This window comes from Eufriesea mexicana, unplaced genomic scaffold, assembly GCF_001483705.2.
Source record: "Eufriesea mexicana isolate 0111107269 unplaced genomic scaffold, ASM148370v2 scaffold10264, whole genome shotgun sequence".
NCBI lineage: Eukaryota > Metazoa > Arthropoda > Insecta > Hymenoptera > Apidae > Eufriesea > Eufriesea mexicana.
In genome coordinates this window covers 101955-126645 of record NW_016917934.1, presented here as the reverse complement: position 1 = coordinate 126645, position 24691 = coordinate 101955, and the positions used below count along the sequence as shown (strand labels likewise).

General features: G+C 38.7%; 4 protein-coding genes across 4 annotated transcripts in view; 2 read left to right on the top strand and 2 right to left on the bottom strand.

Annotated features, from left to right (window-relative positions):
• LOC108553351 (putative transcription factor SOX-15) overlaps window positions 1–13892 on the top strand; it is a 73661-nt gene extending 59769 nt beyond the window's left edge. The window contains exons 5-9 of the mRNA XM_017908222.1: window positions 7936–8158; window positions 9600–9799; window positions 10587–10804; window positions 11883–12186; window positions 13300–13892. Coding sequence (XP_017763711.1) covers window positions 7936–8158; window positions 9600–9799; window positions 10587–10804; window positions 11883–12186; window positions 13300–13892 — 1538 coding nt within the window. The remainder of the gene's footprint in view (window positions 1–7935; window positions 8159–9599; window positions 9800–10586; window positions 10805–11882; window positions 12187–13299) is intronic.
• Window positions 13893–17839: 3947 nt separating this feature from the next.
• The window catches only part of Syt1 (synaptotagmin 1), a 47027-nt gene continuing 40175 nt past the window's right edge, over window positions 17840–24691 (top strand). Inside the window, exon 1 of the mRNA XM_017908218.1 lies at window positions 17840–18147. The gene's annotated coding sequence lies outside the window, so the exon portion shown is untranslated. The remainder of the gene's footprint in view (window positions 18148–24691) is intronic.
• Window positions 20442–21747, bottom strand: oaf (BRICHOS-like domain-containing protein out at first). Its single transcript, XM_017908220.1, has 4 exons — window positions 21507–21747; window positions 21249–21362; window positions 20839–21157; window positions 20442–20752 (listed from the first exon to the last, which is right to left on the bottom strand). The coding sequence occupies exons 1-4, from the start codon at window positions 21600–21602 to the stop codon at window positions 20442–20444; spliced, it is 840 nt and encodes a 279-aa protein (XP_017763709.1). The 5' UTR covers window positions 21603–21747.
• On the bottom strand, window positions 22383–22886 carry LOC108553350 (uncharacterized). Its single transcript, XM_017908221.1, has 2 exons — window positions 22680–22886; window positions 22383–22481 (listed from the first exon to the last, which is right to left on the bottom strand). Exons 1-2 carry the CDS (start codon window positions 22884–22886, stop codon window positions 22383–22385), a joined length of 306 nt encoding a protein of 101 aa, XP_017763710.1.

The window sequence follows — 24691 nt, the reverse complement described above, 5'->3', positions numbered from 1 at the left end:
TACTTTCAATCACGTTTACGATATTGCCACTTTCCACCCGGGAATCGGACATATCGATCATTTTAATGGACTCCGCTAACCCACCCTTACTCCGTCTCCTCTCGTATCTCGCGCCAACTTTCGCTGCTCCATTCCATAGCAGACTTAAAGGAAGATCGGCGGAGATCGGCTGAATTCTCGTTAGATTGTCTATCGCGACAAAAAGCGTCCTTATTCGGCGTCCCATCGATCGACGTCAATTTTGCCAGGCACGTAGAGCATCAGTGGCGCGGAGGTTAGGTCTCGATAAATTTAATTGCGCGGTCGCTCGCGAACCGATACATCATGTATATTTATTACCGGAGTCGCGTGCGTGTAATTTAGCAATCGTTCGATCGCGGTCGTATATAAACGGCGTGAAACTCATCGAGGAGAGCGAGCTTGGGCCGGCGGCTGAAGGACCGTCGCGATCGGCACTCGGTGCTCGAGGGTTGTACAAATTGTTTCTTAAACGAGGCGTTTCTTCGGCAGACTGTCAGAGGGCGCTAGAAGCGTTTCAGTGCACCGCGCGAGGAGATTTATCGCGCATTCTACGCGCAATTAAAGGCACCGTAGACCAGGGGAGTAGGGAGAACACGGACGGGCCTGCGAGTGGCAACTAATTCCAGACGGTATTCTAAATGCCGAGCGCGAAGTTTCTCGCTCGATTCTGGAAATGTCACGTTCCAACGACGTTGCATCCGCGAGCAGAACGAAATTCCCCGAGTGCCGGTATTACGGCTGCTGGCGCGCGCGCGCGCGCATAGAAACGCGGCCTAATCGAGCATCGGAGCTGAATTTGCCGGCGTGCGTAAATCACCGTGGAATCGTTAATTAACCCGGCAGAATGAATAGAGCTTTCTGGAAAATGTCAGCGACCATGGAGACTATGCGAGCTGTGTAACGTACGACTGCGCGCGCGCGCGCGCGCACTGGGGCCCGTTGACAGATGCAAAAAGACATTTTGGCACGAGCGATCTGCGCGCAGGCAGGGGAGCCAACGTCGAATCGAGAGACGTAATTTGTCGCGATCTCCGTTGGCGTTAATTTATCACGCTCGGAGGAATTCACGAGTCGGTCGGTCGTGTACACGCGCGGCCAGATTAGGCGGCGTGGATAAGGCAACCTATTAGCATCGGTTCAAATGAGATTTCCGAAGTATGCCCGCCGCTGATCGACTTATTGTGACCTGCATGCGCTTTGCATACATTTGCGTGCATAGCGCGTGCTCCCTTGTCGCCTGTTGCGATAAGAGAATTTTTAATCATTCCGCTACCGTGTACGGTGATCGAGTTTTATTCCGAAAGTGCGACGAATTCGGCAATTATTTTCTTCTCGAAACATTTTCTTCCAAAAGATTTCCTAGTGCATACGATTGACATTCGAGTGGAAATACTCTGTCAAATTTCGTTGGTTGATAAAGCACAAGATTTGAAGCCTCTGAACCTCAGAGTGGATAAAAATGGCGTTACTCGAGCCTCTATCGGAGAGACAGACCTCTCCCTTCGGCGTGTCGAATCCCACACGCCGAGTCTCACACCGACACTGGCTAGGATTACGATCAGAAGACGACGAAACAACGGCTCGATAGCTGATCCAACAAGGGCTAAAGTGTTTCCGATCCGAACGCGGTCTGCTTTTGACCGAAACATTGAAATTAATGAAGTCGTCTGACTAGGGCCGAGAGCAGGGTAAATTAGAGGTACACGGCAACCATTAGAATACTTAACGAGGACGTCATGGTGGGAAGCAGTGCGCGGGTGTGATGATGAATCACTGCCGGCTAGCTCACCGTGGAGCGCGCCCAGGAATATTAAATTAAGTTTACTTATTGTCGGCCAAAAAGTTTCAGGCGCCGTCCTTTCTTCTTTCGTCGTCCCTCTTCGTTCCCTTCGTCGGGCTTCGCCCCGATGATTTCACTGTTTCCGCGAAACACGCGGAAGCAAATGGACGAGTCCGACCACGAGCAGGGTGGAAACTTTGGGGGACACGAGTCGAAGAGGAGAAAGAAGTTGCGGTTTCTTCTTTTCTTCGCTCTTCCTTCTTCCTCCATCCAACTTCCTCTCCTTGTCCTCGACGACGTTCGTTGCTTCGCGATCACCTGGCTGCAGAGGTGGAAGGAAGTACAGTCGCACAAGTTGCGTCCAACAGCCTTCAGCCTATTGCGTATTTCTACTTCGGTTTCAATAGCTCGTCAAAAATATTTCCACGCTCTTGCTTTTAATTCCTTTTCCCCGATTCTTCGCAGAGGGAAATTTTATATCGGGTGTACTCGAGTACATCGGCGAAGAAGACATGTCATTGACATCAAACTGAAATTATCCGCATCCTTCAATTATCTCTTATCTATATTAATACAGGTAATTTTTCTTTCTTAATCTGGGTGTTGGATAGACTATTAACTGTCAGTAATTAATTAGCTATGATTCTTCCAAAGCGAATGTCCTGATCTCCGCTAGCAATAGAGACGTTAGGCATTGATTCCTTGGATATTACAACGGTATCGAGCTTGGAGGATCTTCGTGCCAAAGATCATCGATGATACATAAATATTCCTTCGGAATACGCTGTGTGAAATTCAATAATAACTGTCTCGCTATAGCTATACACGTACATGTTTCCTCGACGATGAAAACGTATCTAGGTAACTCGTCCCAGATGGACTTGATCGGCTCATATAAACACGCGACTGCCTGTAACGGACCCGAGGAAGGTAGTAACAAATCCCCGACGTAAATCACCCCGGCTAAGTAATTCCCTCAATCACGGGAAATTCATCACGAGAAATCAGAATGCGAAAGAAATCCCGGCTCCTCGGCCACACGAGCCACCCGTGGAAAGACGAGCGACAAAGGAGATTCCATTGGATCTCGACGAGCACGTCGCAAGAGCTTACTTCTCCGCGTCAACCCCGGTCGCTGTCGCGACGAAAAGTACGCTTAGCGCAAAAAAGGGCAGCGGTGAGGTTGGCCGCTGGCAGACAAGAAGCGGAGGAGGAAGAAGAAGAGGAAGAAGAAGAGGAAGAAGACGACTCGACACAAGAGCGAAGCGAGAAGAAACTTGGGGCGACAAAAATGGACTTTACAGGGAGAGCTAGAGGACTCTGCGGCCATCTTTTTTTTTCCTCCAATATATATATATATATATTCTTTTTCCATCTGTCTTTTTCTTCTCTCCTTTCCACGTATCTTTCTCTCTCTTTCTCTCTAGCGAGCCGTTTTCGTTTTCTCCTCTTTATCCGCTGCCTCCCTCTCCGAGGCCGAGTCGTTCGGGTTAGCGTCTCCTCCGGAGTTGAAATATACAAAATGAAATATGAAATAATGGTTCGTGCCTTGTGGCTGGCTGAAGGCACGGGCGCACCCATATCTACGCCCCCATGCGCCTATGTACCTATACGGCCCCGTATACGCCGATCCCGTGTACATATGTACGTGCACACCATATACATCCGCCTCGCTCAAGTTTTTCGTTCTTGTCGTGAACATCTTACGTTCGTATTAACCCTTATCCCTGCTTAATGATATTCCGGCCTACCATGCCGGACGGGCATATTGAACGCAACTAAGGCAGATTCCAGCCGTCGTCGTCCGGCCGGCCAAGCCCTCCTGTAATTCGTATCTACGCTCGTCCGACCATTTTTCCGCTTCCTCCACCGACGACGACGACGACGAGGACGACGAGGACGACGACGACCTAGCCACGTAGCGGGCAATTAGGGGCCAGCCTCGTAGCATGAATTAAGAGTATCGCCGGCCAATCGGCGAACGAACCGCAGCCGGTCTTATCGATCCTCGAAATAACGCTGCGATACCTTCCTCCTCGGCCAGCTTTAGCGGCACCGAGCCTGCAATAGTACGTAGCAATGGTGAACGCTGATCTTACGTGGAAGAATTTATAGGTTCGTGGTGAAAGATTCGATTCGATGAGGCGTGTTCCACCGAGTCGATCGGAACGGAGATTGCGCAGATGCTTTTGGATGTAGTTCTTCCATGCTCGTGGCTCGTTTTAACGTGTTAATTGTCGTGGCTGCTTGAACTTTCAGAAGGTAACGTCCAAACTGCCAAGATTCCGTTCTGATAACCAGCCAATTGCGATTTTGGATTTGGTTCTTGGTTAGTAATGATCTTTGTGATCTTGTCAAGTTTGTGACAGAGTTCTGTACTGACGAATATTTATAGCAAGTCGATTGCAGATTTAGTTCTTGAGGAATGGTCGTCGGTTTTGAATTCATTTTGGCAGTGAGTTGAGCCTTGAGACGATGAAATCCTTTCCAATTCTGCAATTGTGGAATTTTTGTATTTGGATGTAATCATAGCGATTAATTAGGAATAGCAAATGCTGATCTTTCATGGTAGAAGGTTAGTATGAATTACGTGACGCACTGTACTCACTTGATTGCAAAGATACGATGGTTTTAGATTCGCTGCTTGAAGTATTAATTTTAATACTTAATCCTCGAAACGGAATTGTAAAAACGGAGAAGGCTAATTTACTTTAGCATTCGTGACGTTACAATTGTCTTTCTAAAATCATGAAAAATATTTGTTAATAATTGAAAATGTTCTTCGTCTGAGGAACGAAGCTTCGATGAAATTAAATTCCAAATGATAATTGCTACTTCGGATTACGACACTGATATATACCATATAATACATAGTATATTACGTACTCGGGACATGTGTTGCATCATTTGAAAATGCTAATCCGCGTCACTAATATGTGCAATATACGTTTCGTTCTTCCGTTTCCTGTTTAGCGCAACCAAACTTATCTCTGCCTGCGTATATTCTGTAAAATATTTTCAGGAATATTGGAAAAATATTCCATTCGATTAACGTTAATTATAATACTGAAAAAGATGTTGACAAGATGTTGACACAGAATTACTTTCAAAGTTCCTGTCAGAAATTCAGCATCGTAATAGTGAGTTTGGCATTTATGCGAGGTCGTAGAAGAAATTGTGGAAATTGTAGGTACCTTTAGCTAATTAGTACTCCAGGTACATATTACGGGACGTCATTGTTGAGTCGTTAATTGTCTTGTTCATCTTGTTAATTGGTTGGAAATGTATTCCTCGTGGTGGGTGTTAAATCCAGCGAATAGTGTTCCACGTGCAAAGAAAGTAACAGCTGGTTGCGAATTTATGGCGTCTTTTATGATTACAAATTCACGCAAGGTTTATGCCTCTGTACTTATCTGTGTACACGGCGGGCTGGATTGAAACGTTCAAGGCGAGTTTCTCGTTTTAGCGATAAATCTATATTCCTAGAATTTTCTCTAGTAAAACGTTTACGATGGAAATTGAAGCGTTTCATTCGTCGGTGTCAGAAGCGTTCGTTTTGCCACTTAAAAGGATCATCTTAACGCGGCCTGTACTGGTAATCCACTCGTAATCCACGCGTAAATAACGAATCGGGAGTCCGGTCAGATAGCAACGTAGTTATCAAAATTGTACGTACCTATAAGACACCGTGTATTAAAATATTAATCCACCGAGTATTTAAATCACCGTTATTAGTATACCAACTACTTGAGATAATAATTTCTATCTAACTCGACTAAAAGTAAAGCTATAATGGATATCAAAATTGTATGTACCTATTAAACACTATACATTGAAATATTAATACCTCGAGGATGTTATGGCCATTATTGATGTACGAAATAATTATTCCCGTTTTACTTGACACATGGAAACTACAGTTACAACGAATAATATAAGAGAATTTTATATATCTGGTAAATATTCTATATTAAAATACCTATACATCGACTACTTAAATCATTGTTGTTAATGGATAAAGTATTTAAGGTAATTAATCCTATTTTACTCGACACACCAGGAATAAAATTATAACGAACACTAAAATTTGTCCACGTTGAAATATTAAAATATGGATACACCAAGTACATATTTAACACTAGAACTAGTAACCCAGTGTTCCAAATGATAATTGCTACTTCGGATTACGACACTGATATATACCATATAATACATAGTATATTACGTACTCGGGACATGTGTTGCATCATTTGAAAATGCTAATCCGCGTCACTAATATGTGCAATATACGTTTCGTTCTTCCGTTTCCTGTTTAGCGCAACCAAACTTATCTCTGCCTGCGTATATTCTGTAAAATATTTTCAGGAATATTGGAAAAATATTCCATTCGATTAACGTTAATTATAATACTGAAAAAGATGTTGACAAGATGTTGACACAGAATTACTTTCAAAGTTCCTGTCAGAAATTCAGCATCGTAATAGTGAGTTTGGCATTTATGCGAGGTCGTAGAAGAAATTGTGGAAATTGTAGGTACCTTTAGCTAATTAGTACTCCAGGTACATATTACGGGACGTCATTGTTGAGTCGTTAATTGTCTTGTTCATCTTGTTAATTGGTTGGAAATGTATTCCTCGTGGTGGGTGTTAAATCCAGCGAATAGTGTTCCACGTGCAAAGAAAGTAACAGCTGGTTGCGAATTTATGGCGTCTTTTATGATTACAAATTCACGCAAGGTTTATGCCTCTGTACTTATCTGTGTACACGGCGGGCTGGATTGAAACGTTCAAGGCGAGTTTCTCGTTTTAGCGATAAATCTATATTCCTAGAATTTTCTCTAGTAAAACGTTTACGATGGAAATTGAAGCGTTTCATTCGTCGGTGTCAGAAGCGTTCGTTTTGCCACTTAAAAGGATCATCTTAACGCGGCCTGTACTGGTAATCCACTCGTAATCCACGCGTAAATAACGAATCGGGAGTCCGGTCAGATAGCAACGTAGTTATCAAAATTGTACGTACCTATAAGACACCGTGTATTAAAATATTAATCCACCGAGTATTTAAATCACCGTTATTAGTATACCAACTACTTGAGATAATAATTTCTATCTAACTCGACTAAAAGTAAAGCTATAATGGATATCAAAATTGTATGTACCTATTAAACACTATACATTGAAATATTAATACCTCGAGGATGTTATGGCCATTATTGATGTACGAAATAATTATTCCCGTTTTACTTGACACATGGAAACTACAGTTACAACGAATAATATAAGAGAATTTTATATATCTGGTAAATATTCTATATTAAAATACCTATACATCGACTACTTAAATCATTGTTGTTAATGGATAAAGTATTTAAGGTAATTAATCCTATTTTACTCGACACACCAGGAATAAAATTATAACGAACACTAAAATTTGTCCACGTTGAAATATTAAAATATGGATACACCAAGTACATATTTAACACTAGAACTAGTAACCCAGTGAAAAAGACTGGTCCCAGAATTTTCCTTTTTGCAATCACCGAACACATACACCTGCTTTAAGAATAAAATTGGTATCAACTCGTATTAAGAAAGAACCGTAATCGATATATTCGCACATATTCATCGTACCGCTGAAATTAACTATAATCTGTGCACGTTATAATTAGGTGCCCATTAAAGAACGGTAGTTCTAATGTTAAATCGTCAGAATTATTTAAAACGATTATTAATATTCCTACTAGCGAAGTGAGAAGTATAGTTATAAATTTCAATACAATCTCGAGACACCCGATTTAACCTTATCTAAACCTGGGCCCCGATAAAATAAGCCGCGAATATTGCATAACTCCTGCCGACTGGAGGAAAAAATCAACACCCACGAGCACCAAACTTCGGTCTCCGAAGGTATCCAGGAAAAAAGAGCAATAACCATTTCCACACCCTTTCCCCTTCCTTTATATCACATACGTCCACGTGTAACATTACTCATACGATTTTTATTACCTTTCACGCCGCCCCCTGAATTCAGGAACACCGGTGGTAAGCATCTCGAGTACCTAACGCCGCGATGTCGTATCGAAAATCGTGGCACCGTTGCGGCACCGGCTAACGGACGGCCCCCGTGTATTTCAGGAAAGAAATGGCGAGGGTTGACCCCGCAGGACAGAAGGCCGTACGTCGAGGAAGCCGAGAGGCTGAGGGTCATACACATGCAGGAACATCCGAACTACAAGTACAGGCCACGGCGCAGGAAACACGCGAAACGGGCCCCAGGGGCGCCGTCCTCTCCTCCGTCCGCGACCAACACCACGGCCAATAGGTCCAACCCCTCTGGTACCACGATTCATCATTCCATGTAAGTCGATATCTCCTCTTGCTTCGCCGCGATTTTTCAACATCCTCCTCGGCCCGACGCCGAATTAATCCAGCATGTGCAAGGTGTGCGACGCGATCCAGATGTTAGTATCTATTCTCCATGACGAGTTCCATGGGGGTGTTAGATTCGGATTGCGTCGGTGAGACAAGTGTGATTAGTCTTCTAGGTTTTTGATGACACTTCTCAAGTATGGTGGTGGTGTTACTAACGAAGAATTTGAGTTTCGATGATGAGGTTATGTTTTGGGGGATTTAACGTGGATTGTAGGGTTATTGTCTTTTAGGGTTGAGGGTGGTGTTACGTTGGGCGCGATTTATCGTGTGTAGATATTCGTGTCGTGGTTTTTAATAAATTTGGAAATAATTTAGACGTTGATTTGCCCTCCTCTTTTTCAATTTTCTAAGTATAATTTAAGATTCGAATTTTGTTAAACAGTGTCAATTCCGATTATCATTTATCACTCGTTGGTATTAGAAAATCCGATATTTTATACGTGGGGCCCACTTCGTTGACAATTAGTAAAAATATAGCGTATCTTTTGAAAATAATTTGCCCTTCTTTTTTTCAATTTTCTAAACATTGTTTAGGATTCGAATTTTGCTATGCACTGTCAATTACGTTTGTCACTTATCATTCGTTGGTATTAGAAAATCCGATATATAGTACGTGGGGCCCACTTCGTTGACAATTAGTAAAAATACAGCGTATCTTTTGGAAATAATTTGCCCTTCTCTTTTTCAATTTTTTAAACATTGTTTAAGATTCGAATTTTGTTAAGCAGTGTCAATTCAATTTGTCACTTTTCACTCGTTGGTATTAGAAAATCCGATATTTTGTACGTGGGGCCCACTTTTTGACAATCGGTAAAAATACATCGTATTTTCTGAAAATATTCCCTGCATGTAACCTTTTCCTTACTTAATTTTAATGTAACAGCTTCTGCCATAGTTAAGAACACTGTTACGAATAGGTTTCATGAATTACGTCTCGCACCTCACTTTAGCATACCTTGTGATTTACAGCACACCTTAAGATTTTCAGTGTTTCTTTGCGCCGTATGCAAATTTAATGTTCAATACATACCGACATAAAATATCCCTTCTTTAACAATATAACCAATTAATCACAATTTATATTTTTCTACATGCACAAACGTGACGAAATTCGACGCTCGTAAAAATATCGACATGTACATCTTAATAATTTAAAATCGATTTATGTTACTTATATTTCTAGATTGTAAATATAGTTGTTTCATCGGAGCAAAGGAATCCTGTCTTTCTTGCATCGAATTTAATTTTCTCTTCCGTTTCCTGTGCTAAATTATTCACAGCCCGTGCTTCTTATTTCGTTTTATCCACCAACGCGTTAAAGACGTTTCTTGGAAGAATTACGAAGTGACGTTCGATATTTATTTAAGGTCCAAGATGGACAGTTATCAAGGCATTCCTCAGATCCCGTGGGGCGGCCATTCCCCGATCTCATCCCTGTATCACCAGCAGCAGCAGCAGCAAGGTATCCAGGAGTACAAATCGGAGAGCAATTCCTTGTACGGTAGTCCTTATACGCCTATCATTCACACACCGGACATATCTCCAGTTGCCAGTCCCGAGCCAGATGGTGAGACCTTGTACTCGCATTAATTACCGTTCAGACAACCGTGCAACTCGGGGAATTATATCTGTGTAACTAAATTATGAACTACGAATGAGATCCTCCCGTCATATTTTCAATAATACCAAAGCGATAATTCATTTATTTATTTAAACGATGAATTATTCTTCCACCTCCAAATATTCCATTTTTCATTTCCCATCCTTCCATTTTCAAATATTCCTTCGAAGAATAAGAATCTTCTGTGACATCCAATTAAAATTTTTTCAATAAAACATTTTATAAATTGTCCACGAATTTTTATATTATATCAAATATTTTATTTTATTCATTATATCATTTTTAGAAAATTCATTGTCAGAATATTTTATTAATCCTTTGCACACGAGAGGCCACTCTCAGTCGCCATTTAATCAGATTTTAAAAATCGATATTAATTAATATATCAAATTTAAAATTACTTAACGATGCGTGGAATGTCGAAGTAAAATAATTCTACGTCTTAATTTGCATACGATTTCTTATTTGCCATTTTAAAAATATCGTCGATTTTATGACAGAAAGTTTTCGAATTGCTATTTTTCTGTGACGAAGAATTCGTCGAGTGCAAAGGATTAAAAGTATCTTTATATAAATATAGATATTTTGTATTATTAATTTTGTCTGATTTGTCCATCGGGTTTTTAAATAATGTCCTCGTTAAGTTTCTCGAGGAAAAATTTTGCTCCCAGTTGATTCTGTACAGTGGTAAGACTTGGTGGTTTTTGATTATCGAGGAATTAATGTTCGCCAGGTGACGGAACGCATTTGCCATCGAATCAAAATCCAGATCCCGAACGAGATCTGTTGGAGGGTTCGTCGAAGCAGCACGGCGAAATGGGCGAGCAAACGAAACGGTACACTTTCATGAGTACCGATAATCAGCTGCACACGGGTCATGCTGGTGGTACTAGCATATCGTCGTGTCAGAATTCTGGTGCTTACACAGATACTCTGACTTACAAAAAATCAGTGAGTAATGGCGTGCATACGAATGATCTTGTTGCGTACTATGAGGACAAATGTAGACTTGTTAGTGGGTTGCTTTGTGATTACCTTTGAAAAATCTATCCTTCATTTTTCTGAAATTACGAGCACCGTGCAAGTTTCGAATTAGGTACTTGGAATTCTCCAGATCGCGATATTCCATTTGCATACATCAACTCTGCGTACGAAAGCCTCTATATATTTTTATTTATTTATTTACTTATTTATTCCATCGAATATTTATCGTGTATTACGGCCAAGTATAATTTCATTATTCTTATTCCTATCGTTGATATCCTTTTATTCGAACAATCTCCGAGGAATTTCTTATTTCCAGTGTTGTATACTTCATCCACTTTTCTTACATATTTTTCTTTTAATTTTTGATCCACTGGTATACGAGTTTTAGTCTGATATATACACTGTAATCCACCACTCGTTATTTTTAATGTATAATCCTCAGAATTGCACAATCTCATATTATGTATCAAATATTGTGCTATTGACATAACCATGTATATGCAAAGCAATCTCGATTCAATCATCAACGTGCAATTATAATATACAAATATTAAAATTGATTAAAATTTTCTCCTATATGAGTTAATTATGGAACACGATTTTTCGTTTCTTCCTTTGTAAATGAAGTATGGAGAACATTACTATAAGGTGTTCCAAAATTCACGCAAGAACTTTGACAGAAAACACGGGTTTTAAATTAATAATTATAAATATTGCTCAACAATGAACAATATTATTCTTTCGTATGGTGCTCCATTTTTAATAACTCTGGTAGCACAACGAAAATATATAAAAATATATATAATTACAAAAATCCGAAGGTAAAATCAGTTTGACGAGTTTGACAGTTCTAAAGTTAACAAATTTGTCCTGTCAACGAGTCCAAAATCCAGCAATTCTCTCATATCGCGATGAAACACACGCAACGTCTATCTGTCCATCTATCTATCTATCTATCCCAACGTTTGGACAAGCCAACGTCTCAATTACGGTAACACGAAGCACGAGTGAAAGTGCCAATCGTCGTTCTTCTTTTTTCCAGGTGAGTTACTTAAATTTCGAGAGACAGCCGTCGAGCATAGCCGCGGTGGGTATAGCAAACGGGATGATGGTGTCGTGCAATAAATTGCGCTCCGGATTTGAGAATGTTGGCTCTGTGACGGGAACTTTTTATCCGCCAGTCGCATCCCCGCACGATCAATCGTTGCAGCACTACACGAGCACCCAGTCGTCCAAGACTGCCAACTATTCGATGCAGTCCACCGTCGAGGGCAACTATAATCCTGTTCAGTGTGCCAATCGACAACAGTCCATGGGGATTCGCGGAGCCGCCGAAGGTTGTTCCGGTAATCCTTTATTCATTTTTACGTACCCGGCTTTGTTGCTATACTACTCTTCTTTCCCTAAACGTTTCCTCCGGGTTTTAAACTTGCTGTTAACAAAACATCTTGGTGTTTGATATACGTATACAGTTCTCAGTGGATATTCATAGCTCGAGGATTGCTTACCTATCAGTTGTGTGTATGTCTTGACCTATTAACTTAATTTTCATTTTTCTTCTTTTTTTTTCGTTTTTATTGGTCGATGAAGATGGTTAGGTTTTGTCGAGGGAAGATGTACGTGACATGTCTCCCACTGGGTAACGTATCTTTTACCGTGGGTTATTTGCAGCTCGAATCTGTGAAGATCTGTGGCTAAAATAAGCAAATTGTCAGACGACAGATATTTTGGCTATGTCCGTATATGTGACAGACGTGTACGTTCAGTGATAAATTTTCCATCGTGTCAATGTGTCTGACGCCTCTTTTATGTACGCGTATAATTAAATTACGGTCTGCAAGGTAACTTCAAAAGCTCCAGTGTTTATCTCTTATCGACAATTTTCTTAATATTTTATTCGAAGGAACGAAGTTTCCAATAATTTTTATTTTTCGTCAGAGATCCTTCTATATCCGAGTCAGTTCGTTGAAATACTTGCAGACTATATAACTGTATCTTTTTCAAACTCCTGGAAATGGTCAGTTTCGATGTCCACGATGAGTTTGGAATTAATGTCAAGGATTCGGGGTGGTGGAAACGTTGAGACGCAAATCCAGTCTCTCTCAGTCCTCGCAAAGCACGAATATCGGATTCAACCTTTTAGACGATAAACTGTAAACGCTGAAACGTAAATGCACGCATAAAATAGAAATAATTTCTGAAGGCACTGCCAACGGTCCGAGTTGAAATCGTGTAACAAGAACCGTGGAATACCGGAGCTTTCATAAATCAATAAGTTGATTACCTCAACACCTCGAGCCTAAATGCGATTTCGCAAAGCCGAGCCACTTATCTGCACCAAGTCGAGCATCCCGAAATCTCGTTGCTTTCTCCTCGAGACGCATAATAGCTGCTTTATTCGCGACGTCACGCGCGGAAGGAGACGTGGTCATTCTTCTCGACGACCGATTTATTTTCAGGTGTATCCCACCGGTACCAAATGACTCATCACCAGGAGTATCAGACGGAGGGCACCAGCGCCGGTCAACAGCACGCAATACTGGGCCACATGGAGGCAGCGATGGCCACCAGCGCTGAGGAGGAGCAGCAACAGACGCTGCAGCTGGAGAAGTACTTCAAGTACTCTCATCCGACCAGCGTGGCGCACACCAGCCTGGCCGCGCAGAATCTCCTCGACAGCAATCACAACTATGCCAGTGATCTGCGTTACTACACGCCCCAGCAGACGCAGCTGGACATCTCGAACTCTCAGTGCATCGTGGACGATCAGACCAAGGATGCTCGATGCTCCAACGTGGCTATAGGTCACGCGATGGACCAGTATCACCAGGCTATGGACGTGGCTAAGTACCCGGAGCATCAGCAGCAACAACAGCAACAGCAACAACAACAACAACAACAACAACAGCAACAACAGCAGCAGCAGCAGCAGCAACAGCCTCAGCAGGGTCAGCAGGGTCAACAGTCGCAGAGTATCGAGCATGTTTCGAAGGCGGACGACGATTTCAGTGTTATACTTGCCGACGTGCGCAAGACTTGTTACAGCAGCTAGTGTTTCAGCTAGACCAGAGCTGTCCATAGGAGGACACTGAGAAGCTTGGTCGTTGTAGTTCCATGGACGCCTCGATGTCGATCATGGATCTCTGACGTTGATCGACGCGAAGGAGTTGCTCCATGTGGTTAATCGTTACACTGGGCATCGAGTTGCTCGATCCTCTTCATGGACGTTATGGTACAACGTAGGGGAACAGGTGGAGTAACCGTGTGATAGAGAACAGGGAACCAGCCGTGGTTACTCGGTAGCGAAACGCGTGTTCTCGAGTACTTAATACTCGTGGTGTCAACCAGCGAGCGATTCCTCTGGCTATACCGGATCATGCGAAATTTCTACCAGACAAGCCCCTCCCGTGGACAGCCCTGCCCTAGACACTATTTCTGATGCGGGCGATTTATCTCGAATGGCTGTAGAGAAGAATTAGGTGCTAGCGTCGAAGAATCCGGTGCTTATACACATTTCCGTACACACTTCCGGTGCTAATGCTCTTGATCGCGACGCGTGGTTGAAAGATTCCGTGAAATTCTTGCAATTCTATCTTCTTCCCAGTATCCTCTTCGCGGGTTGAAGTACATTGATCTTTAGGTTCGCTTCCTCCGCTGTGGACGATGTTACGAGTTATCTCATCCTCTTAACCTTTTGCACTCGAATGGTTCATTACAGTCACCGCGAAAGGTCTTTAACTTCTCGTCGAATTCCGGTACATGCGTGCACGTTTCTAGTTTTTTTCTAATTCATGTACGATTTCGAAAGGCACAATGAACTTTATCGTAGGTAAATAATCCTGGCTGTACAAAATCCATCCTGGAGTAGTTGACCTTAAGCTTCAGCGATGCATCTGCGTTCGTCGTCTCGGAAAAATTCGAAGCGAATATCGTTTCGACGTCTCGATAAATTTATCGATAACGAACGCAGCAGCGAACATCCCTCGGTGGTGGGGGAAATTAAATCAAAAATACCCGCGAGTGCGAACGGTCGATCTCGTCGGGGCGTATCGAACGTGAGGCACGCGTGCCCATGAATTTGAGTTTTCTCGTTGGAAAAGCGAGCAGCACGCGGGATAATTTAATACGTCCTCGTTAGAAACAATTGTGCACATCAGTCGACAGTTATTTGTTACAGTCGACCCAGCATCTGTCGGCGTGATTTAAGGTAACGAAAATAAAATAGAGGGAAGCATCCTAGGCTCCGGGCTGTGTTTAGCAATGTCGACCCACATGATGAGCGGCGTGTAGAAAGGCAGTTTTTCATCGATACTTAATCGCAGCCATACCTCGTAATCTGTTATTTAACTCGACTAGGCGATATTTTTCAGCCAATCGGATCTGTTCGAATTTCGGAAAAGTCCACGCCTTGGATTTCGGACCCCTCGCGCGGTCAACGTGCCTCGGACGTAGAGAGCCGCCATTTTCGGGTGTCCGGTGTGGTCGTTGCGGTTGTAGAAATTTTGCGCGATCGTGTTTATTTAATTTATACGATCATCGATGATCGGGATGATAATGTTCGATGATAGAATCGTCGAAAGCGACAGCATTATCGTCGGGCTATTTTAATCCACCTATGCACACATCGTACGGCATAGCACTGTATATTTAGAGCATACCTGCATATTCCACCGTCGAAGATAGATGGAATGATTTTCCGTAGCGAATTGACGTATCGGTTTCTCGTAGCGATCGATCCTGTGTCAGTGGCAGGCTACTTAAGGGGAAAAAAAAAGAAAAAAAGAAAAAAAATGAAAAAAAAGGTTGCATCGTTTCCCGTGATCATGACGATGATCACGGGTACGAGACGTTTGTCTTTAGCGCGACAATTTAGTCATCTTATTTATGATGCACATTTCAAAATTCAGATACTTAATGTACATGAAAAAGAGAGAGAGAGAGAAAAATATATAAATAGATATATATATTTTTATGGCGATAATTTAGAATCTTCTGTGAACCTTCTTTATTTAAAAGAAAAAGAGAGAGAGAGAGAGAGAGAGAGAGAGTGTGTGTGTGTGAGAGAGAGAGAGAGAAGAAAAGGACGATATTTAATCGAGGTACCTTGTTTCCAATAAGAGTACGATATTTTTCTGAGCCTCCTCGTTGGCGATTTTACATGTGTATAAGCACGATCTCCTTATTTTCCTCTGTTTCAGATGACTGAACGAAATTCTCGCTGTAAATGTAGCATAAACTTAGCAGAACGAATGTTTCTTTTTCGTCTTCTTCTTTTTTTTTTTTTTCGATTTTTTTTTCTTTTTTTTTTTTTTTCCTACTCACGTTAAGCTTCTACTTTCATAGTTTTTAATACTCTATGTAGCATACGATGATACTATATGTAGCGTGGCAATAAACGTGGATATTTTATCGTTCGATCCTCGATTTTGAATACACTTGCGTAAGCGACATATGGAATTTAGGTAACGAGTGTAAAGAACGCTGGGGAGAGTACTAAATTATTATGATTATTGTATCGTACTTAATAGAGACAATTATCAACAACATTCATGGGTTATCCTTCGACCATTCATCAGCGAATCAATTAATCTCACTATCAGCAAGCCTGTTCGGAGACTCGAAGAACGAAGACGCGAGGATCGTTAAGTATGATATTAGCGATATATAGGATGTTGTATTTATCTTGTCGACTTCGATATTCCCGTCTTTCTCCTAGCTCGATTATTTTTGCAATTACTCGATATTCGTGGCTGTAAAGAAATATAAATAGCTTTAAAGAGATTGGAAAAATTGATGTAATTACAAGGATTAAAATTACTAACCGTTATATGTATACGTATACGTCCTAATGAATGTGGAAATTTGTTCTTCACATACATTTTCTTCAACGAAAATAACAATGATGAATGACACGGTGACAATGACACAATGGTGGACAAGATAATTGTAACGCTCTAACGTACAAAAATTTGTTTAGATTATGCTACGTTTAATATATCATTGAAACGAACGTCTGCTAAGACGAACAGAATCAAACGCAACGATTACTTATTCCTTCTTTTTATTAAATATATATAAAAAATATGTGTATAAGTTACAATGTCATATGTAAAGCTGAAATCATACACGGTGAGTAACATCAAATTCCGACCCGGAATGTCGATAGAAAACGTTTAAATGCTATTAGTATTCCCATTTCTTTCCCACATTTTATTATATCCCACTACTACCGCTTGCTAAAATCATAATTTCACCGTAATCTTCGCAACCATGCTAAATCAGTGCTTTTTTTAATCTTTAAAAGATAAAGAGAGAGAAAGAGAGAAGAGAGAGAAAGAGAGAGAGAAGAGAGGAAGGATTAACACACTGTGAATTTCTCCAAACAGGAACAATTGTTTGAAATATTTCCTTACTTTGGACCATATTATTAATTAATGACTATACCCTCATATTATTCATATGGATTTCTTTTTACGTCTCTCCATTTTCTTTTTCCTTTTTTTTTCTGCCGTGTTATCCATGCATATTAAATGACACATACAATTTATCGGAATACTAACGATAACATCTTGAACATTATGCATTTGTCTATACCGTATTCGGTGACTAACTGTACAGGATAATTCACAAGAAATTGATTATTCGAGCTTCTTAAGCGCGAAGATAAAGGAAGGCGTTAAACGCGAAGAAACGAGCTAGATACTCTCAGAGGACAAATAAATAAATCACCTATTCTCTCGAGTCCATTAGTTTCGAATTTTTAAATTAAATATAACCTATCTAACGAAATTTTCAATTTTCATTCTTCGTGATTTTAAAAATCGACAGAGAATCGATATTATCGGTACGTACGTATTTCTACGTACAAAAGACCAGTAACAACCTCGAGAATTAGAATTTTGACAAATATTTCTTAAAAATTCGTCGAATTGTATCTTATTCTATCTCGTTTTTAAGACGAAGAAAAGAAAGAAGAAGATCGTTCAATTTTGTGCTCAATCTTTGTGAGTCACCCTGTAGATAGCGGGTACGTATATACACAATGTACAAATTTATATTGCTGTTTGCAAACTTAACCAACTACACAGTCCACGTACAAATTACTTAATCGAGTTATATCACACTGACTCTCACATATACATATGCGTTTAACGATGTTCATTCTCGACGAACAGCGTGTTACTATTTTTTCGTTCACCTCTCAGTGAAGTATAGTTACAACTGTTAGGTGAAACAAACATGAGCGAATCGATAACGTCGGGTGCCGTTTAACGTTTACAAAGTTTCATAGATGTTCGATTACAAGCGTAAGTATGTGCAATATGTGTATATATACTTAATATTTTTTTGTTTCTTTGTTCACTTACACTAGAAAGTTCGTTAAATACGATTTTGTGTCAGTGAGGAAGCGCGGAGAATTGCAACGTGTATATATAATATGTTTATTATTAAATTGGACAGATATTGCAGTCTTGTTTATAGTGGTTTGCTATGAAACGTATACTCCCATTTTTTCTTTCTCTCGTTTAAATGCCAAGCGAACTCTTTGTACAAATAATGACCTTTTATCCTGTATAAATTAACCATATTTCACTCATTGAATATTATATATATATACTACGAACTGTACACGTTTCGATTATTAACAAACGATCTTTATATACACAGATCTAATTCATTTTCACGTGCTTCTCAGTGTTTATAATTTGCGTCGGCGCGTACTTCTCCTGCACTATATACAATTGAAACCTAACTTATGTAAACGGCAGCTTTACAGGTCACGTATAAAATTCTGTACAGACACATTTGCATTTACCGTTTGAGTAAATACGCGTAATTGTTTCTTCAAAATTATTAAAAATATCAAAAAGTTGTTGGTTTATCGGTTATTCAACTTGGAGACGAATAATATACACTTGTAAAAAATATAATATTAACTTTGACGTCTTTGAATATTAAATTAAATACGAACGCTAATTTACAATTATAATTCTATGTTTTTCGACGTTATAAAAGTCGCGATTAAATTTAATAATAATCGTTGTTCGGAAAAATATTCCGTAGATTATTAAACGATTAAAAATATTTCTTTTAAATACTTAAAAATTATTTACATTTTATGAAAAATTTATATCTAATGCCTCCCTTCCTGTAAGTAATAACAAATTCTATTCCAATATTGTATTTTTTGATTTGTATTATAAATTGAGCAACCATTTTATATTTTTAATAACTTAAGAAAGAACTGCGTGTATATGCTCAAACACGCTGTTTAATACATCGTGGCACTACATGTGAGTAAATTAGATGCGCAAGTCATCACGTTATCCTGAATGGATTATTTGTAACCTACGCTGTTTCTGATGTGTACACGCGAATGTTTATTGCCAGCCGTTACCTTTATTCAACTGTGAACTGGTAATAAAAACAGTCGTATTCGAACTCCTCCATTAACTATACGCCTTCTATTATACAATAATATTGTTGCTTTGTGACAAAGTACGTGAATTTATAGTACTAAAACAATCACACATTCAACTGTGACAATGTACCTATGTTAAATAGTATTTTGTAAGACACATTGTGCATATAGTATAAGGTACATTAGGAATGATTACCTTTCTGATAAATGCACATAAATATTAATTTGAGAATGTGACGTATTATAAGTGTAAACTTAAATACTTCTCGTATAATAGGATATGATCTAAGTAAGTCTTTTAGAATTAGTTTCTTTTGCTAATAGTTTTTTTGTTTCTTCTTATAAAGTACTTAGTTTGTTACCCTAGTAAAATACAAATGTTATTGTTACAAATGCATCCATTCAGTACAGTCTATAAAAGTAAGAATCTATCTAAGACAGGTCTGTTAATACCTTACTACATGTACCAAGGACCCTTTTCCATTCTGCTTCCAATATTATGGAACCCCTGACACAGAGTATATGTTTATGTAGAAAAACACTGGCACTTAGAAAGCACACGATCAATAACAATTTCCACAAAGATAATATCGACACCTTTGTCTGTTTTAAATTGTTTCTCCTATTTCATTGCTAACGTGAGGTCTTTAGCTTTGCTAGGTACAAGTGAAGAGCTACACAGCGTCAGAGATTCCACAAATGAACCAATTGGGTTTAAACATTTTGTAATGATTAATTTTAAATTATCTAACATATCCTAATTTGTTTCCATGGATACATACTATGAAAGAGAACATATAAACCCTACATTTAAAATATCTTTCTATATAAGATAAAAAAATAACGTTTAAAAATTTTGTCAGATGAAATTACCCTGAACAAAAATTATCACGGTTAATAATTGATTTATATATGTGAAATAAGATTCAAAATTTGGTGAGATCAATAACGACTCCTCGAATATACATAAATAACAAAGATTTCTTGGCAATGGTTTGCTTCCTTAAGAATTTATCAATTCGTATAAGGCAAATGCAATCTCTAAACAATAAAGAAAAGAAGAAAGAAAGAAAAAAGAAGAAAGCGAAAATGTGAAAGATAGTTGCATCTCCTAATATTTTGGATAACCCTACTCTCTTTCATAAAGTAAAACCTATACATCTACAGTGTTCTTATATGTCATTCATCCCATAAACAATTTTGCTTCATTTTAGAATAGTATGAGAATATAAAACACTTTTTACAAGTTTTAATACCACATTTATAAGGAGTGGCTGCCTTTTTACCATCACCTTTACCTTTACAAAACTTTAAACCACATGGATACCACCCGATACATAATTCTAATGAACACGTACAAGGTGCCCACATATTTGATGTATCTGCACACCTTGTCACAAATAGAGACCTTGAATCATTTGTACCTTGTTGCGTTAAAGAATTTGTGCTGAAGTTATACACAGCTGTCATAAGCGAAAGTTCAGATGAGCCTAATAAAATAAGAAACAAAGAAATTTCGAAACCTGGAGCTATATCTTGGAAAATTTGATGTATTTTATTCCTTAGCAAGACTTACCAGGCCTCTGAATCCACTGTTTTATATCTTCGTTTCTAGTATAAGCAGATCCAGCTGCTTCTCCACAAAGTGATGCAATGTGTTTAGAGATATCTTTGGATTCAGATACATCTAAGAATAAGTCCATGGTATAATTCACATGGCCTTTATCTTCCTCTGCCACACGTACGGTGCCAGGATTTTTCTGTCGCAATTTAGACATTGCATCAGAAGATATGAAATCCACTTTGAAAAAATGGTTAACAAAGCACAAAACTTGATATTGATTCTGACCACGCTCTTCTTCACCAAGCACTAAGGCTTTTATTATTTGTACTTCCTGAAAAAACAAATAAAATATCTTTATAAATATCTTATCTTTCTTTGTATAACATATCGGAAAAGTATACAATTTCAAGATAATGAATTACATTTTTGAAGTCGATAAGTTGTGTTACTAATGTGCCATCTGAACACTGAAATTCCAAAGTAATAACATCTTCGGTAACATTTGAAGAAATTGTTTCCAACAGAATATCACCACCCTGAAAATGAAAATCACACAAATGGTACACAATTGAGGTTATCGGAATGAATTATTAAGCATGAAACAATATCGAAATAATTTTTATTCAACGTTACATTTTTCATTTGTTATAACATATATATTGTAGGAAAAGGATTGATACCTGATTTTTTACGTTTATGAGCAAATGCGTCGTACAAACACTATAGAAATAGTGCAACAAGAAACAGACTGTGAATAATTCGTTGAGTTTCTTCATTGTCGCATCTTGTATCTACGTCGTTCACAGTATTAAGCACTGTCGCAATTAACTATAATGAATCGACATTTCTTTCAAAGATAAATACTTTAAATATAACCTAATCGTAAGAACCACCTACTCCGTACATTTTGTCGCGGTCACACCACAGATCACAACTATACTGGCATCGAATAAAAACTAGACAGAAGAGTATACGAATCGCATAAAATATATTTTATCTATGGCGTAAATATAATTTAAATTCTTTTAGATTATCAGCAAGTACATTTTAGAAACAAATAAAATGTGCTTGTTAACAGGTATATATTGATCATATTCTTCATTTTTGTAAAAAATATTCATAAATTTTTATTTTCGTTGTTAGAGGTTAACTCGCGCGAGAATAATAGTAAAAAACATATTTTACATTAACGTGATAATATATGTTTATTTTTATTTACTAAGTATATTAGAAAAATAGTTACTATTGGATCTGATATTCCATTTTCACAGTTCTTTCACTTTCCCGCGGTTTCAACGTCACAGACGATCTCTTTTTACTTGTTCTTCCAGTTGACGGGGAGACTTTGGAAGATTTGCAAGATTCAATATCATTCCTGAAATTTTTCAAACTCTTTTCCTCCACACTATTTTTATATTATTTAATTCCTGATAATTTATTATTTGAAATTAAATGAATTTATTACTTAAAATTAAATTCTAAAAATTTCGGTAATCAGGAAAAATGTCATTTGACTAATCTAAAAGAATGCGTAGTTTGAATATATGCACGCTTACTCACTGACATTTCAATCGTAATCCCGCCAAAATAGGTGGAGTGGAGGGTCTTTGGATCGGTTTCAAATCACACGTCTTCAGGTGTGTATAAACAGGAATCTGAAAATTTTCACACAAATTTATTATACAGTGTCCTATGTTAAACTTAAAGTCTGAAAGTAAATTACAATATTAAATAGCACCTTAAATAAAAAGAATTTACTCGTAAGTATATACTTATCCTTCGGTCAGATTTAAATGTACGCGCCTTAAACCGCAATCCACGGACTACGTAGTTATCGATAGGCACATACTCACGTAAGATAGCGACGTATCAAGAACTATCGGTTCGATATGTTTCTTCAGTATATCTGGAACTCGATAAGAACTACCCAATACAGACAACTCTGAGTCGTTTTCATAAATCAATGTCGGCGATATTTCGTTTGGAGTGTCATTCAAATCCGATTCGTTTAGATCGTTCGACCATGGGTCGTTTTGCTCGATTACACCTGTATTTTCCATTTCGATAAAACAGCCTCTGCCAACCAACAGAGTATGATAAAGTTTTAAGGCGCAACCAGGCCGAACTACTTTCGCTGAAGTAAAGCCTGAGACCCACTCGAAGTCGAGCACTAGCCCCTAGATAATGATTCGAGGATGCTCTTCAGCGTTATGCCCGACCAAGTGTTCACAAACTCAAGTTCCATGAGTCGATATTTGGTCGATAAGTTCCACTCTGTTGAACAGCGGACACCATGGAACCGGTGTTTACTACCTCCAAACGCGATCGTTCCATTTTTTCATTTTCCCTGACGTTTTATATTTTCAAATAACATGTCAAAACACGTGGAGTTTTTAATATCTACGTAAAATTTAAATTCTACGTAAAAAAATACCTCGTACTAATGCAACTTGTTCTTCCGTGAAGCCATTATTTCCTTTTCATTTCTCTTCAACTATCTAATTATGACAATCTCACGATTCCATATTTTTAATTACACGATATTTTTAAAACGCATTCACCCATGACAAAAGCTTTAATTGCCAATGACACTTTACACTTTTTCAATTTTCCTTAGCTGGTAAATAAACTTCTATGTACCGTAAAATTTAAACAAGTTAATTAAATTGCACTGTGCAAATTTATGCGCTCGGTAAAGATTCGTGATATCGTTATTTTAATTACATTTTCTATGTTTTCCTATATTGTGTTTCTCTTCGTAAGGTAGCAAATAGCCTCGGAAATTGCATTTCGTCATTTCTCTCGAGTAATTCCTTTTCGTTATAAAATGTTGGTCAACTTTCGGAGTAAATAAACGCGTGTACAGCTTTTATTTGATTAATCGAGGTGTAATTCGAAATGTACGAAATTTTCGTCACGTTTCCCTCGAGAGGAGTCGAAAAATAAAGGCAGAATAAAAGTAACGTCGTGTTTTTACAGCTACGAAGCATAGTGGGCGTAGACAAAAGAAAAAGGGACGAAATTTGTCGCGTTCACGACTTTGTGGCATAGAAAATGAAGATCAAAGATAAACAACAGCAACACGACCTCTTTACCATTCAAGATCATTATAAATATACCAGAGAAATTGAAATTTTACGCTTTTACAATTTCATAAATATCATCTATATAAACCAAAAATTAAATAAAAATACATACATGTCGCTACTACCAATTTCATTTTGGACGAGGATTTTTAACAATTTTTCTGAGCAGACAGGAGGAATGAAAATGAATTCGAACGTTCGTTTCTGTGTTTGAAAGCCATTATCGAGCACGAGAACGTACGTGTGTGTACCGTTGAGGAAATTATTCTCGATTTAGGTGATTATACGTAAATATTCGCTTTCTTATGGGTCTATTTTCTCCAGAAGTTTCTACAACGAGGGACGTTCTTGGGGCTTAAACGCTCGTGGGTTCCTGTCTATGAATGAGCTGGACTTATGAATCGATTTTCCTTTACTAGAGAATCGTCTACGTCAGGAATATTCTCTCGCGAGGAGGATTCTCGATTCTTCGTCCTTTCCATGCCCTGCATTCAATTCCGATTCTCCGATAACCTTTTTAACTACGGAAGTGGAATCATTAAAGTTTCATTATGGAGTTGGTCTTGACAAGCGTAGGCTGCATTACAATTCATTATATTAAATACGAGTTTCATTTCAATTATCTTATTTTTATTTATATTACCAAGAATATTAAGTCACTGTCTTCTAAAAGATTCTCAGCTATGGATAGTCCATTCCAATTAGAATAATAACGTGAAAAAGAAGAATAGAAATATAGAAGAGTTATTCTGGAAACGAAGATTGATTTTAAGGGGTGA

What these genes read in the sequence shown, in the direction of transcription:
- oaf (XM_017908220.1), bottom strand. Translation starts at nt 21,602, where the DNA reads ATGAAGAAACTCAACGAATTATTCACAGTCTGTTTCTTGTTGCACTAT. An exon ending in TCATAAACGTAAAAAATCAG is followed by an intron (nt 21,363 to 21,506) that starts GTATCAATCCTT and finishes TTTCATTTTCAG; the next exon opens with GGTGGTGATATTCTGTTGGA. An exon ending in AACTTATCGACTTCAAAAAT is followed by an intron (nt 21,158 to 21,248) that starts GTAATTCATTAT and finishes TTGTTTTTTCAG; the next exon opens with GAAGTACAAATAATAAAAGC.
- LOC108553350 (XM_017908221.1), bottom strand. Translation starts at nt 22,886, where the DNA reads ATGGAAAATACAGGTGTAATCGAGCAAAACGACCCATGGTCGAACGAT. An exon ending in TTGATACGTCGCTATCTTAC is followed by an intron (nt 22,482 to 22,679) that starts GTGAGTATGTGC and finishes GAAAATTTTCAG; the next exon opens with ATTCCTGTTTATACACACCT.